Source organism: Stegodyphus dumicola, chromosome 8 (genome assembly GCF_044657685.1).
Source record: "Stegodyphus dumicola isolate Sdum_Otavi_A_Nest chromosome 8, ASM4465768v1".
NCBI classification, from domain to species: domain Eukaryota; kingdom Metazoa; phylum Arthropoda; class Arachnida; order Araneae; family Eresidae; genus Stegodyphus; species Stegodyphus dumicola.
The window spans coordinates 141,269,343-141,285,452 of NC_140775.1; the positions used below are offsets into that span (position 1 = coordinate 141,269,343).

General features: G+C 34.6%; 1 protein-coding gene across 1 annotated transcript in view; it reads left to right on the top strand.

Annotated features, from left to right (window-relative positions):
- LOC118191798 (A-type potassium channel modulatory protein KCNIP1-like) overlaps positions 1 to 16,110 on the top strand; it is a 235,273-nt gene that overhangs the window by 180,913 nt on the left and 38,250 nt on the right. Inside the window, exon 5 of the mRNA XM_085823036.1 lies at positions 8,636 to 8,848. Coding sequence (XP_085679162.1) covers positions 8,636 to 8,848 — 213 coding nt within the window. The remainder of the gene's footprint in view (positions 1 to 8,635; positions 8,849 to 16,110) is intronic.

The following is a 16,110-nucleotide window of genomic DNA, read 5'->3' on the forward strand; positions in this document are numbered from 1 at the left end:
CCCCCGGTGTAGGACAATTCAGTACTTGTTGCTCTGACAGAATTCGTTAGTGCAAATGGAAGAAAGTATATCGTCGCGTAAAGTAACGTAAACTAACGTAACCTTAAAATAATTTCCCAAAAATTTTGGAAAGACTCCATTAAAGACATGTCTAACGCCAAATCTATAGAAAATAACAGAGGGAAATATATCCACGCCACTTATGGAGTATATTTTAATATTTTAGGAAAAACGAGTATCATAAATTTAGTTAGAATATATTGCAGACTTTAACTCAAAGGCTTTATTTCTAGCGGCAGTATAATTTATGCTTCAGATCGAAATCCCTCGTATTTAAGTAAATAAGCAAATAAACTTTTTCTTATAATGAAGACATAGCACTCCTAAAATGCCAAATGCAACTTGATTTCAGACTGAGTGTTAGATTCCGCAATTAATTTAGAGCGTCTTTTAATGTTTTGACGAATACTCTGCCAGAGCGATAATTCAAGGACGTGAAATACGAAAGCGAGATAATAAATTAGCTCCCCATTTGTACGGAAATTAAACTTTCAGGTATCTCCGCTATTCATTTCCTACTTAGTTCACGTGTGCAAATATAACGTTGACGTAAAATCTAACACAGTTTCCTCTGTTTAAAGTTTATAGATAGTAAGGCAGGAACCTTTTTTATTCTTTCAAAGTAATCTCCTGAATTCTAGAGCCATTTATTTGCTTACGCATTGTGATTTCTTCATTTAATTACATCGAGTTATTGGGTGCACATGTAAGATGTTCTTAAAATGTGGATAGGAACTTTATTTCATTGACTGTTTATTTTATACATGTATGTATGTACATCTAACTGTAAAATAGCGAGTGTTAAGAAAGCAGTTTTAAAACTATAGGTAGAGAGAATTAAAAAACTCAAGAAGAAGAAAAACCAGAACAATAATATAAAATTTAACATATTACGTGTTTTTTATTGCTATCAAATACTGATTAATAAAATATTTACATTGCTTTAGGTATGTGACTGTAATTGAAAGCTGAAAAGATGAGTATTTGATGGAACGGGATTGTTTAGCTTTGTAAATACGCGAGGATTATTTGCCAGAGATCCATTCCAGTTTTCATCACTAACAACTCAGGAATGTAATTTGAGGTTATAAGGTATTTTTCCCGCCTTCTTACCATGCCTTCGTAGTGTAGTGGTCAGCACGCTCGGCGCTTATTCGAGAGGGCCGTGGCTCGAGTTCCGGCGAGGGCATTGCTCATTTTTCACATCTCTTGCTTTCAAAAAAATCCTAATGTCTCTAGTGGTGCCCGAACTAAAAGTTGGTTAATGATGATTCTTCACCACCAGGAAATACTGTTTGGGTCCCCCAAAACCCCAATCACCCTTTAAAAGAGGGAGTATATAAGGTATTTCTCCCGCCTTATTAGCATGCTTTCGTAGGTTAGTGGTCAGCGTGCTCGGTGCGTATTCGAGAGGCCTGTGCTTCGAGTCCCGGTGAAGGCTTTGCTCATATTTCATGTCTCCTGCTTCGAAATAACCTAATGTCTCTACAACGTTTTCTGTACTTTCACTTCTTTTACCGCCAGTCTTTTAGATGGACAGATTTTAAGTGGCGGCGTTTCTCAGAAATATCCATGTTTTCTGCGTGACTCGAACCTAGGCCATAACGACGTGTGCAGTCTACATATTGTTACGAATTTGTACATAGATAGATGATTTTAGTGCAGTTATATGTTAAACTGTTGTATTTTCTGTGTAATGTAACGCGAAAGAAAACTTAAGAGGCAAGCTATGACGAAAAAGTACGAATACAAGGGCAAGTCCATTTAACATTGAGTAAATAGGTATTTCATTAATTTGGCGAGGTATCGCCACGCTGGCATTGGTTTTAGAGACCTTTCTTTGTCTCCAAATTTGGCGAGACATCGCCATAAGTCGGCAAGCTTGGTAACCATTTGGTGATGTTTTGGTCCTGTCCCTGTAAATAGGTACTGTAACTGATTAAATGCTGCAGCTTTGCATAACTACAGCTTTGCAATTTCATATAACTAATATTTTAGGACAAATTTATCTTTCAAGCATATTTTATCCATCGTAAAATTTTAGAACATAATCGTCTTGACCCTATTTTTCACTCCGCTTCTTCTTAGTTTAAATAAATTTGATTTATTATACGCCCTATAAAATTTCAAAATCACAGTGTGCTTCTAAAAATTCCCCAGCAAGCACTTCATGGTGTATGTTTCTTTGAACTTTTCCCAGCTCCAATAAATCTTAAGATGCGATCAGCCTCGCTGAAGCTTTGAATTAAATGAATTTTATTTTATCCAGTAAATCTTCCATTATTATGAGAGGTTTTGAAATAAATTCTAATTTGCAAAGGCAGTTCTCATCTTTCTTTACATCAGTTCTAAGTTTATGACTTGAGAATAGCTTTACTGTCATTCTCACTCCGAGGGTAGTTTACAAGTTAATTTTTAAAATGAGATATTGATGTCTATCTGTGCAGTTTGCAACTAAGTAGTTCACCTGTTTTGGAAAAATATGCGGTTTTTCGTAGTGTTATTAAAAAAATTGCATGATTCTTACTGTATATTAGAAATTTACAAGCTACTCTGCAGCGCCATGCAAAAACCACTGCAGTGTTTTTTACTACTTTAACATTTGAATTATATATATTAATGATTCCTGAAGTGTGAGTCGAGATAAATTTTTCATGGATCGCGAAACGTTTTTGAGAATCCTTCTTTGTCATTGTATACTTATACATTACACATATTACATGTAGTGACTATATTACGTGTAGTGACTTAGATGTAATGATGTAGGCATGTTGATGGCGTAGATATAGAAATATTGTCTTTCGAGATGTTGATACATAATGAAACCTTGACGCTCGAGACAGATTTAATATTCACCTTTTTTTCAAATTATTTAACATTTTATATTTTTGATGTTGTTTCGGTAAGAAGAGAAGCAACGTCGCAGTGTCATCGCGGTAACAGAAGCCGAAACAAAATGCGTAGTTATTCAATTTGGAAACTTATTAAGAGAAAAAGTTTTGGTTTAAGTTTCGAGTTAGCTACTAATTAGCATCATGTAAAAGTCCTATGATATGGATTAGTCTAGAAATGACGCAGTCCAGAAAAAAATATTAAGCGACTGCTAGTTTTAGAACAGACAAGGGAACTACCCAAATTATAATGAAGATTTAAGGCGCTATTGTATATTTATATAGGATTTGAATTATATAGCATTTGAATTATTGTTAAATTGTTATTATTAATATAGATTTATTTATTTATTTATCTTGTCGTTCAAACGGGATAGTGGTTAGCGATGCTGACTCTCGTACCGAAGGGCCGGGTTTCAATCCCGGAGAAGGCATGCTTGCAAATGTGTGTAGGGCATGCGCTTGTGTCTGTGAGGCTTCGGAGCACTTTAAATATGCGGGGAGCCGAAAGTTCTCTCGAAAGTTCGTGGTAGAAGAAGAGGGGTTGGAGGTCCTCGGACACATCCGCGGGGTACTCCCCTTCAAAATTTGGGGAAGGGGCACTGTCACCTGCATGGTGCTCAAGGCTGTTGCCAAACGAATTGAATGATGTCTACAGCATTTTCATGCAGCTACACCTCTAATGATTCAAGACCAAGTTATGCCTTATTTAATGGCAAAATTGCTAATTCTACAAATTATTCAGCGCTAAATTGCTTCTTCACGTACTATTAATTAATGCTATAATTGCTTCACGAGATCTTGCTATAATAGCTACTTCTTCAATCTGCAACATCTTATTACAGACTTTCACTGTATTTTGGACTTATGCTGTGCGAAAGAAAACGTTATGCACATCACCTTACGTTGCTATACACAGGGTCGGGAAGTAATCTCAGGAACCTGCCAGCGTGACTTCGTCACTTAAAGAGAGAAGCTGTTGCCAAAGACAAGCGCTATCCTGCACCCCTTGCCACGATGAATTTTGTGGGCTTACTCTGATATTACTGTCAGACAAGTTTCAGCCAGACTTCTCAGACAAGTCACAACAACGACAAAATATACCTTCCGGGCATTTTTTTATCCTTTCTTCAGGAAAACTACATGCATGTTGGTGACAGTAAACCATAAATATAATGTATATAAGTGGGTCGTTTAGTTAAAAAGTTTAAAATTTAGCTCCGTATTATATTAAATACAAGGTTTACGCTATTCTGCTATAATACAAAATAGCTCTGGTATTTCACCGTATAACACCGGAATGGGTAAACGCGGAAAAAACTGCAATTTGATGGGTTCCCGCAATTCGAAGGGTGCAATTCGGGTTAACGCAAAAAAGGGCTTTACTATTAAAATTTTCGAAATGTTAATTTGGTTTCGATTTAGAAATATGAAAAACGTCGTAGAAGTTAAAAAACAAATGAATCTGTATCAGTTTTGTAACAGATGACATTCGAAGTATCTTATAATATAGTCGAAAGTACACATAAAAATTATCATTTGGGTATTTTAAATTAAATTTATTTTAATGCCGATAAATTAGATTCTTCACTAAAGATATAAATTATTAAGAAATGAGTATTATTTCAAGTTACTCAGCTTGTTATCGATATGGACAGATTAATCATGTTAATTAAAAAATAAAAATAATTTAAATTAAATTAAAAATTTAAAAATTTAAAACTTTCCATTTTACCAAAAAGCTGCATTCTGGAAATCGGCTAGTTGCAAGGATGCGTGAAGACAAATTAAACTTCTTCCATTTCCTTCAGTGCCAAAATTCGCCGAAGGCAGCTTCTATAGATTATTGATTTTTGTCGTAGTAAGTTCAGTGACGTTTGTCGTAGTCAATTTGCGTGACATAATTATGCTTGGTGATTTTATTTGATAAGAAAAAAATGTAAAGACATTAGGTATTTTTAAAGCAGAAAAGATGAAAAATAACAACTTCTTCGCCGAATTCTCAATTACGCGCTGAGTGTACTTACCATTACACCACGAAGGCTCTCTAAGAAGGCGGGAGAAATACCTTATATACTTCCCCTTTTAAAGGGCGACTAGGGTTTTTTTAGGGAACCCAATCGCCAAATTATGGGTGAGGAGAATCATCATTCAACAACCGTTTATTTCTTACGCTACATTAGGTATTTTTAAAGTAGGAAAGATGAAAAATTAGCAACGGCTTCGCCGGGAATCGATCCGCGGACCTTTCAATTACGCGCTGAGTGTGCTGACCACTACATCATGAAGGCGGGAGAAATACCTTCTAATATATTTAAAAGAGAGGATATAAGCTTTTTAGAGGATAAAAAGTCATGTAAATGAAAGTTAAATCTAACAATAATAGCAACAAAGCGAAGAAATCGAAGTCTATCAAATGACAAAAATGCACCTAAACATTAAAACCTATAAAACATAATTATGCATGTTAAATATAAAAAAATTGTTTAATCATTAAATAAATAAATATTATTTAGATAACACTTTCATAAACAGAAATCAAGTATTTACAGGAAAATAATGTTAAAAAACAAAGCTATATAATTTCTTAGTGAATGTACATAGAAGTACGGAACTAGGTATTCGTAAAAGGCTTTGCATGTAAATATAAATAATTTATTTTATAATAATATTTTTATAAACTAAAGAAGCAGAACAGAAAGAACAAGTGTAATAGTTTGAAACACATACAATGATACTCAAGATCATTCTGACCATGATCACAAATGCTCATGAGCAATTTTGATCGATGTTTCATTGTTAATGCAGCAATCTGATGCAAAAGAATCACTTTTGATTGTCATGTAATCCTTAAAACTATGCATGACGATATTATAGAGGCAATGTTTTTCATTCTCTATCGTCTGTGAATCAAACTAAAATTCATTCGCATTTATCCACTAGTTGCATTAAGTTCGAGAGAGACAGTAAAACACTACAACACTTTATTAGTACTTAATTTAATGATAATAAATTAGGTGTCTGCGTAATTTAATCTAATAAACTTATTACCCTTTCTTCTATGATAAAACATACCGCATTAAAAGAGTTATTCATAAGACTGTAAAACATATTAAAAAATTCATATTGAACATATTATGCGAATGATGTCAGATTTTATTAAACTAAAATAACAGAAAACTTTTTAAGTTTTTATTTTATGTGTGTCTCAAACTGTAAGTGCGCCTAACTTTACTCGTACAAAATTCATCTTTAATGATAATAATAATGGAAGGAGTTACTTATCTATACTGGAAAGGCAGCTGACGCCATAGTGGAATGGAAACAGCGATGATTATCTCTTTCAACGAGAATGTTATTTGTCTCACTATCACTAACACCGTTTGCCAGAGTGGCCCACCAGCGACTGAGCGGTAACGTCGCTGAACACTGGTAGTTCGGTCCGAGGTTCGAATCCCGCGGAGGGGCTGGCTGCATGGGTGTTTTCGTGGTTTTCCCCATGTGTAACGTGTATACGAGCCAGTTTCCCTTAAAAAGTCCTCCACGAAGGCATCCCTCCCTTAAGGCAGATAGCCCTCAAGTGCTTTGCCGTAATCTAATAAACCTGTTTGCCAGATATGGTGTTGTTGACCGTGATCGTAAAAGAGTAACGATACTAAGAGTATCAAATGCGAATTAATTCCGCGTAAATAGTTAAACTAAAATTTAGTGGTTAGTACATTGCATGATCTTTAATAAGAAGAATAAAATGACTTACCCAATAAGGCATGCATGAGTCAGTAGTTCTCTTTCAAATATACATTTATTAAATCACAAAACAAACTTTTCTTGATTAGCCTAGATTATATACGTTACAAAAAAAAAAAAAAAAAAAAAACACAACATTCATGAATGCTTTTCAGCATGTCCTATTCGTTAGTCCTACAGGACTCTCACAGCGTTCATTTCTTACTGTATACTGTAATTCCTAATCCTAAAGCATCGATGACACACTACTTATCAGCATCTTGCAAGAAGCTTAATTAATAGGCGGTGCACTTATTCGCGAGAGAAAAGAGAAGATTTCTTGTAGATGTGCTTGAATTTGGCGCACATGGTCGTCACTTCGAAAATTCCAGTTATCAAGATTATACACGTTGAATCACAGCACAGGAACAATTTTTTTCCTCGCAGCATAACCAGTAAAGTTTGCCTGAGTTCTTATATTCATTTATGCAGCTTTCTTTGTACAAGAACATGTTTTCTCATCCATCTTATGCAAAGGAATATCAGCTCGATTACATGATGTTTTACAGTGGACGATGGCGAGAGCTGTGTGTGTGGCCCGAAGGCCCACACACTCGTTAACACGACGACAGGCAGAAAGAGAAAGACAAAACCAGTTCTTCCAGTTTTTATTCACTGCGACGCACGTGGTAGGGCGAGATAACGATTCATGAATCGATAATGCCATCGTGTTCACTGTGAGCATTCTGTGTTCTCACACCAGAGTACATTAGTGAAAATTTCCCATAAAACTACGAGTAGAAGCCCTGTGTGAGAGTATCTCAAACAAAATTAGCAACTATGAACGAAGATACGTGAAAAATGAAGATATGGGCATCTGTTGAAAAATGTTGAAAAACACTTAATGATTTTGTCTTTATTTCAATGTAATAAAAGATACTTAATTTATTTACTGGGGTACTTTTAAATATTTCACGGAGTTCTGAAAAATACTGTATTTTCCACTGTTCGGTTCTGAAAAACACTGTATTTTTCTCTGTTCGGTTCTGAAAAACAATGTATTTTTCACTGTTCGGTTCTGAAGTATAATATCTGTAGATATAAGAGCATTACTGTGTAAAAACTACCATCTTTTAAAACTAAAAAAATCAAAATAACGCCTTGGTCAAAATCAGGGTTGTTATTCATTGATATATATAAATAAACTTTATGTAGATCAATAAACATACAGGAATAATTTCATATAAATTTATATTTATTATTTTATCCCATGCACTTTTGTAAACAATTTACTTTAATAAATAACATATACTAGAACCACACCCGAAATTCATTTTAAACAGATACATTCTGGTGACCACAGTTCACCAACTGATGTCAATAATGCGTCAAACATATTAATTATCACAGTCGACATAATACTCTGCCATATATGTAGGACTCCAGCTGATAGCTAGCTATCTCTACACTTGTGCTTTTCGTTCCGCCATTTATGAAAGACTGAATGTAGTAATCATATTAAACACTTAACAGCGTAAAACAGAAAAAATTTTCAGTCAGCTGCCCATGCGCAGATCGTTTAACGGTAGATCAAGATAGGTTACCTTTTCATACTTACCGCCTATTTTGTAGGTAGTAAAATTTCCTTACCGCCTACCAGTTTCGCAGTATGTTAATTAGGTGTTAATGCAAAATAAATGTTTGAGTGGAACCTTAGTAAAAATATATATAGTTAAATTTATGCATTTATTTATATTTTCCTTATATTTATAAGAGGCAGAAAATTTATGTCCCGCGTAGCTAGTCGGGACATCGGTTCCAGCGAAATTGTTTCGGCTAACATCATAGTCATTGAAAAATAGAACACGGATTAAAGCATTAAACGTTTAGCCACATGCGAAGTTATCAATAAACCATCAAGCAGTATTTAATATTTTTATTTCTGCTTTGTTTTACAGGAGTTCCTGACCGGTTTGTCTATGATGACGAGAGGTCCTACGGTGGATAAGTTAAAGTGGACTTTTAAACTGTACGATATAAACGGCGATGGTCGAATCACCAGGGAAGAAATGAGAGAGATCATTTCCTCTGTTTATCTCATGTTGGGAAAGTATACAGAACCCATGGTAAACGAAGATACTGCTACCGAACATGCGGACAAAGTCTTTAGGGTAAGACATTAATAATTTCGTATTTGCATGGTATTATGTTTGTCACATTTCAAAGGGCACAACAATGAAGTATACTTGTCCTCCTAGTAGACATCTGATATTAAATAATTTAGTAATAGAATAAATTTACTTTTAAATGTATATTTAATTTCAGTTTTAAAATAGAATTCTGTAGGTTTCTTAGAAATGCAGTTGAGAAGATTTTCTTTATCTTCAAAATACGAATACGATTACAAATCAGTAATAGCAGACTGTAGGACGCAAATGTGTCTATTATTATAATCATTACTCTAGAATCTTAAAGCGTTCATTCTCATGTGTAGAAACTCAAATTCCGGGAATTCTTCTTTCTGCAGTCCAGGGCAATAGTTTAATTTCTGAAGACGCTTCATTCTAAAATAGTATTCTTATTTTAATTTTTCAGTGTTAACCGGGAAGAATAAAGTTATACAAAAGCAATGATTACCATGTTTAAGTATATGATTCGCATAAACGAGCGACAACGTTGAATGATATATTCAAGCAATTTGAAGAAACAAAATCAAGTTGACATTATTTTTATGCATAACTTCATTCAGGACATACGCTTTTTCAAACTCCCATGTCTGTCATTTTCATTCGACCAAATGAAGACCAAATCTCACGACTTACTCTCAGTAATGTTCTATCTAGACCCCAGACAAGATATCCACTGATTTCATTTTATGCGGCCATATGAAATCAACTGTGTACGAACGAGATTTTCCGCATCGCCGAGGAATTAATTTTACGCATTCAATTAATTTCCACTGAAATAAGGATAATGCCAGACATATTTAAACATGTCATCAATGGTCTATGATTTTAATAAACCTTGCATAATTTATAGACGCTCGACTACATCACAAACCGTAGAGTTGTCTACGCTGATAGTTCAGCCCAGGTTCGATTCCAGGAGAACGGGCTGACTGTATGCACGTGTTCGTGGATTTTTATATGTGTAACGTGAATACAAGTTAGTTTCCCTTAGAATGTTGTTCACGAAAGCATCCGTCTCCTTACGCAAATAGCCCTACAGTGCTTTGGCATAATTAAATAAGCCAAGATAATCCTTCATTTGGATCTTAGAAGTCATAAATATCCTGAAAGAAGCAACGTACCACATATTTATCCTCTTAACCTGCCGAATACACGTCTAATATCTACGTTTTGTGTGATACCCTGTATATGTCGTTGTTGTCTTGTGCTTTCATTTTATGGAAGAATGGCTGTCAGAGCATCAAGAAGGTTGGACTTCTACTTCCACTCCACTTTCAAGAGAAGGCGTCCCGTGGGCTAGCCCGAGAGCCTCCGACCCCTCTACCCTATCACCAACCATACGAGAGGACTTTCGGCTCACCATATATTTAGTTTGCCCCATGCCGCAAGGACACTATGCATTTACATATATCCATGCCTTCTCCGGGATTCGAACCCAGTCCCTTCGGCACCGAAGTAAGCTGCCCTAACCACTATACCGTCCGGGCGGCTATAACCTGGATATAACGTTACTGAAGAGAACTAACCCAAGTTCGTTTGTTAGCAAGAACAGAAATGAGGTTACAATGTTCTCTTAGAGACTTTTAAAGATGGATGCTGACAGGAATATCAATCGGATCATCTAGAATAGAGAATAGGAATTCATATTATAGAAATTTCATAAAACAGAAATTTAGAACAAAATAAACAATCAAAATTTATCACCTTTCACAGTAAGCAGTGATCATGATAGTGCTTTAAGATGTGAACATGGATTTACGATCTAAATACGAACTGTAATATATTTACTCAGTTAAATGCTGTAACTTTTGATGCTTTTTTTTATACTCCATTTGTAGTCATGGAAAATGTAATTAATGTAAGGTTTCATACCAAATGGTAGAGAAATATTTAAAAGTACATAAAGAAAAGTCCGTTCTAAGAAGCAGTTTTATTTATTACAAACTGCTTTACTAATCTGGTAATAAAAGCACGCTTTTATTATCTTTTACCCTATCATCGGTCTTTTAAAATCATTTCCATGAAGCTCTTACGAATAATCAGCTTCGTGTGTCATGTTAGAAGCTTCACAAACTTTTCGATTAAACAAAGCAAGACAACCTTCTAAAACTTCTTATAACTTATTCTGCTAACACTATCTAGAACTATCTAATTTACGGTCGAAATGTTAAACATAAAAGCTGTATGCATATTTGATACTTTGACGAGTTGGGTCGTAAATCAGAGCACCTTCTAATCATAAAATATGATGGTATTTTACTTAAAATCTTTGGTAAACCTTGAGCATAAAATATTGTAAGGGCTGTAAAATTGTATTTGCCTAAGATGCAGATACAGGCTCACAAATCTTTCATTTAAAATGAGAGATGTTTATAAAGTATTTGATAATTTTTCAATTAATACGCTTCGTTTAGAATATTTAAAGCTTTATTCTGAAGCTAAAAAATTTTGAAATTCTTAATTTATGTAATGTTTGAAAAAGGTGATGATAAATTAGATGTAAGAAATGATTAATTTTCAATAAAAACTGGAGAATAAATTTAAGTATAAAAAATTATTAGTTTCAAGGAAATACAAGGAATTTTCTTGTATCTCCAAGAAATATAAGCAAATTACTGTGCAGTATTGCTTTAGAATTACTGAGTAGCCTTTCACAGACTTCTTTTTGCAATGAAAGTAATAATATATGCAAATAGTAGAGTATTCATATTAATTATATTTTTTTCTGTTTTTCGTCACATAAAATGTCAACAGTTCTTCACATTTGTGCAAAAAGTTTCAAAAAGATGCTAAAGATTTTATTTCCTCAGATATAGATTTTAGATATGTACGTGCATCTAATAGTAAGGTTTCTTAAAATAAAATAAAGAATTTTATGAAAACAGCTTCAACGCTGTGAACTGAAAAGTTCTGAAGAAAAATGAAATATAACTTTTATATTGTCTAAATATAGCACAAATTCCCGTTACTAAAGAATTTATTACATTTTAATTAGTTAAATGTATAGACTAAAGAAAAAAATTAATAGAGATAACGAATAGTTTCAAGTGACAAGCTTCAGATTTAATAACCAATCTTAATTTGTCCCTTATGAGACTGTTTATCACGAAAAGTAGCAGTATTGTTTGCTTCTTAAATGTATTCTATACGTATAGTCATAACACGGTGATGGGCATGGAACAATGATACTACTTAATGCTGAAGAGCTTAGTAAAGCATTTCATAAGCATTTTTTAGAAGAATTATATCAAAAGCAATAAATAAATATTTTGAGATTTCTAGTATCCTAAATATCTGATGCACCAAAGGAATTTCTGAATAAAATACTTAATAATCAAAATATGTGAAAATTAATAAGGTGTGCAAAAATTCACAAACGTGTTGGATTATGTCAAATATTTTAATAGAACTTTCGCACGATATGAATCAAAATCAATGTAATATAATTTTTGGACGTATTTCTTTCCGGACGTATTCTATAGCGGGGACGACTGTATAAATTACTGTCTGGATTCAAATTATAATCACTGAATTCGATGACCTTGAAATTCCCTCAGATTGTTCCTATGTATCAGAAAATACGTGTATTCGTGCATTAATTTATGAGCCTGAAAACGTTTCCTTGATGATGGCAATATTTACACTCATGTCCATAAATTAAGAATAATGCAAAATCAGGCAAAGGAAGAGTTAGAAGCAAAACAAATTTGACTTATTTGTAAAGCTTATTTATTAAACAAAAGGTAAAGAGCAAAAAAAGATGCTATATGTTTGATATTATTAAAAAAATCCGCGATTTTCTCTCCCTGGAGCAAATTACAAGAAACCTATTTACAAAAAACCAATATTACATGGTTGGTACGATTGTTAATACATTGTATGTCTCCCAGACGATGCAATACAGTCCGTACAACGCCTAGGCATGCTGAGTATCAAATTATCGATCTGATCTTGGGGGATATTACACCACTCAAAAAGCAATGCTCTCCGAAGTTCCGGTAGACATGTAGGAGGAGGTTGACGGGCTGCAACTCATCGGCCAAGCACGTCCCACACGTGCTCTACTGGATTCAAGTCCGGTGAGAATGCTGGCCAGTCTATACGGGTGATATCCTCCTACTGAAGGCATTCGCTTACGATGTTTGCACGGTGAGGACGGGCATTGTCATCCATAAACACAAATTGTGCACCCATGCCGCCCCAAAACAAACGTACAAATTGTTCCAGAATGACGTCCCGATATATTTGGCTTGTCATGGTTCCAATCTGAACATGCAGGTCAGTTCTGAAACCCAGAATAATTCCCACCCTAAACGAGCACTCCTGCACCACCGTAACGGTGTCGTTCAATGATGTTTTATTGGTGGTAACGGGTACCTGGAGCTATCCATATGAAAGTCCGACGAGACTCAGACCGCAAGCTAAACCTGGACTCGTCGGAAAACATCACACAAGCCCACTGTTGCGGTGTCCACAATGCATGCTCTCTACTCCAGGCTAACCGCAGGCGACAGTGAGTTGCAGTAAGTGGAACGTATCTGACAGGTCTACGAGCATATAGACCAATCTGCCCTAAGTGTCTGTACACGGTCTGCCTTGAAATTGTCGTACCAGTGGCTGAAGAGAGCTGACGAGAGAGGTCTGAGGCTGTGCTCCGCCTGTTTCTTTTGGCAGTAACTGCCAAATACCGGTCCTCATTCGGCGTTGTAACTCTGGGGCGACCTGTGCTGTAACGTCTACTCATATTACCATCATCTTGGAATCGTTGCCAAAGCCTGTAGATGACACTCTGAGCAATTCCAAGTTCGTCTGATACTTCCAGTTGGGTACGCCCACATTCCAGACGGACGATACTTCTACCACGTAAAAAATCATCCAAATGCGTTCTTTGTGTCATAACTATTCGGGTATTGCACTGAATGCTTATAAAGCGCCTGCGAACAATTTTACTTCTTTGCCTGTATTCCTTATATATAACTCTCTTACACTCTGGACATTGTGACGTACCATCGGTGTCATCTGGTTACTTCCTGAAATTTGCATATGATTCTTGAAGATGTGTATAGTGATTTTACAGGTGATATATTTATTTTAGAGTTCGGTTTCAGTGTGACTCCGAATTATCCTTAATTTATGGACATGAGTGTAGTTAAAAGAACCAAACTCCGGGCCTGTGGTGCAATAGCGCGATGCGCTAGCCACTTCGCCACCGAGCGGTCTGACTCGAATATTAGTTAATCTCAAAAAATACAACGCATCGGAAAATAATGTTTCCTTCATTTAGAAAATGCGAATTCCAGAAGCATCTTACTATTTCCGTAAGTTCATAAATCTATAAAACTATACAACTTGTTGAAATACAACCGCTTCAGATTGGGATTTGTATAGGAAATCCAATTTTTGTTCACATTATATCCGCTAAAACATTCTTTCATTCGAAACCAAGGAAAGGCTCTCTATTCTTGAACTACTGACATGTCGTCAATAGTTATTCTTCTGATACTTAGAGCGTAAAAAACTGTTTTCCAGCCAATATCATTCCACGAATATATTGTGGCGTAACTATAAGAATACCATGGCTATTGTCAGAAACATATTTCTTAAATTCATAGACCGTGAATCTTTAGCTAAGAAATGCGTCGGTATAAAAAGCTACTATATTGAAGTTAGAGCGTAAGACTAAAGTGAGTATTTCGACAAAACATTTATTCAAATAATATGATCAGTACACTTCTACTCAAAAAGAGGTAATAACTTTTTATTCAAGTAATTGTAAATTAAGTCAGACAGAGTCTTACAAAGGAAAAGGAGATTAATGGCGCATTCTTAAATGGGTAATCATAATTAGCAGATAGGTGCATTGATAGTATCAACCTAAAACTGAGCATATGCGAGACAAAGATTTCCTTAATTATGCACTAAATACCTTCCCTTTCAAATCTAATATACATATTTGACGCATAATGAGATGAGGCTGATTCTTGCACTTATTGTAAGTTGAGAGTATTCCTGCAGTCCCAATTCCCTATACATACGCTAATGGCTGATCTCATTAATTCTATAGCTTTACAAATGATTAATTATACTAAATGTGATGCATGAGTTAAAATCCCTGGAACATATTATGTTGGTATAATATTTAGATGTTTTGTATACGATAAAAGGGGAATGTTCTAATGTTTATAAGCAGTGATCTGGAATTTTTAAACATTTCAATTATAATAATTAGCTTATGGATAGGTATAATCAATGTTTATTTTTTAGTATTTTATTATTTACTGCTGTTGGCAATCTGTCCAAAAAAAAGCGTGCGTAGCGTTGAATAAAATTATATCGTAGGAAATTTACTGCATCAATAAATGAAAAGCTCGGAAGAAAATAGCTGTGTGTAATAGTAAAAACAAGCATACTGATGACCTCCCGAGTTGTTTTTTTTTTTTTTTTCAGAAACGTGTACTTCAGACAGAAACTAGTACCTATTTGATTTTAAACTTGGTCTCAATTACTCTTTTCCTCTTTTTGATTACTAGTTTCGTGGTTGTTACATTAGTCCCACACTTTCGCTGTGCTCAATCATTTCCATAAAAAATTGCAAACTTTTATATTTTTATTCATTACGCATTTATCCTCCATTTCTGCTAGCATGAGAAACTAATCTAATATTCTGAAAGGTAATGCTGCTTCGTCTAGTTATCTTTTAACTATTATTGGCATCGCATGTAATAAACGTTGCATACATTTATTCTCTTCAACATTTCAGTCTTTAATCTAAGGATATTTCAGTTCCTTCCATTTGTTCTCCGTTCATTCTTAAACTCTCTTTTCTGTGAATTTCAAAACTATAAATTTCTTGCTTTCTTTAAAACTGTCAATAAAATCAAGTTCTTTCTCTTAAAAGACGGAGAACCGGAATATAATTCATGGGGCATTCGTAAAACTTTTTGCGAATGCTTAGCGTATTTAAGACAAGTATGCGGATAATAAAGACTCAAGGTAAGTGAACGTGTTCTTTTTATTAACAGAAGGGAAATGAAAAACAAATTGTTTCGAAATTCTGTTCATCCATTTTTCAATTGAGAACTTTAAATCTTAGTTTTTGGAAGGTAAAATTATTGATCAAATTGAAATTCATGAACACTTTCGAAATTTGCAATCATAACAATATTAGATTGAGGCGAAAAGATAATTTCTCAAATAATCTCTATACAGTGCATGTAAATGTCAGCAAGGACAGGCCGGACACT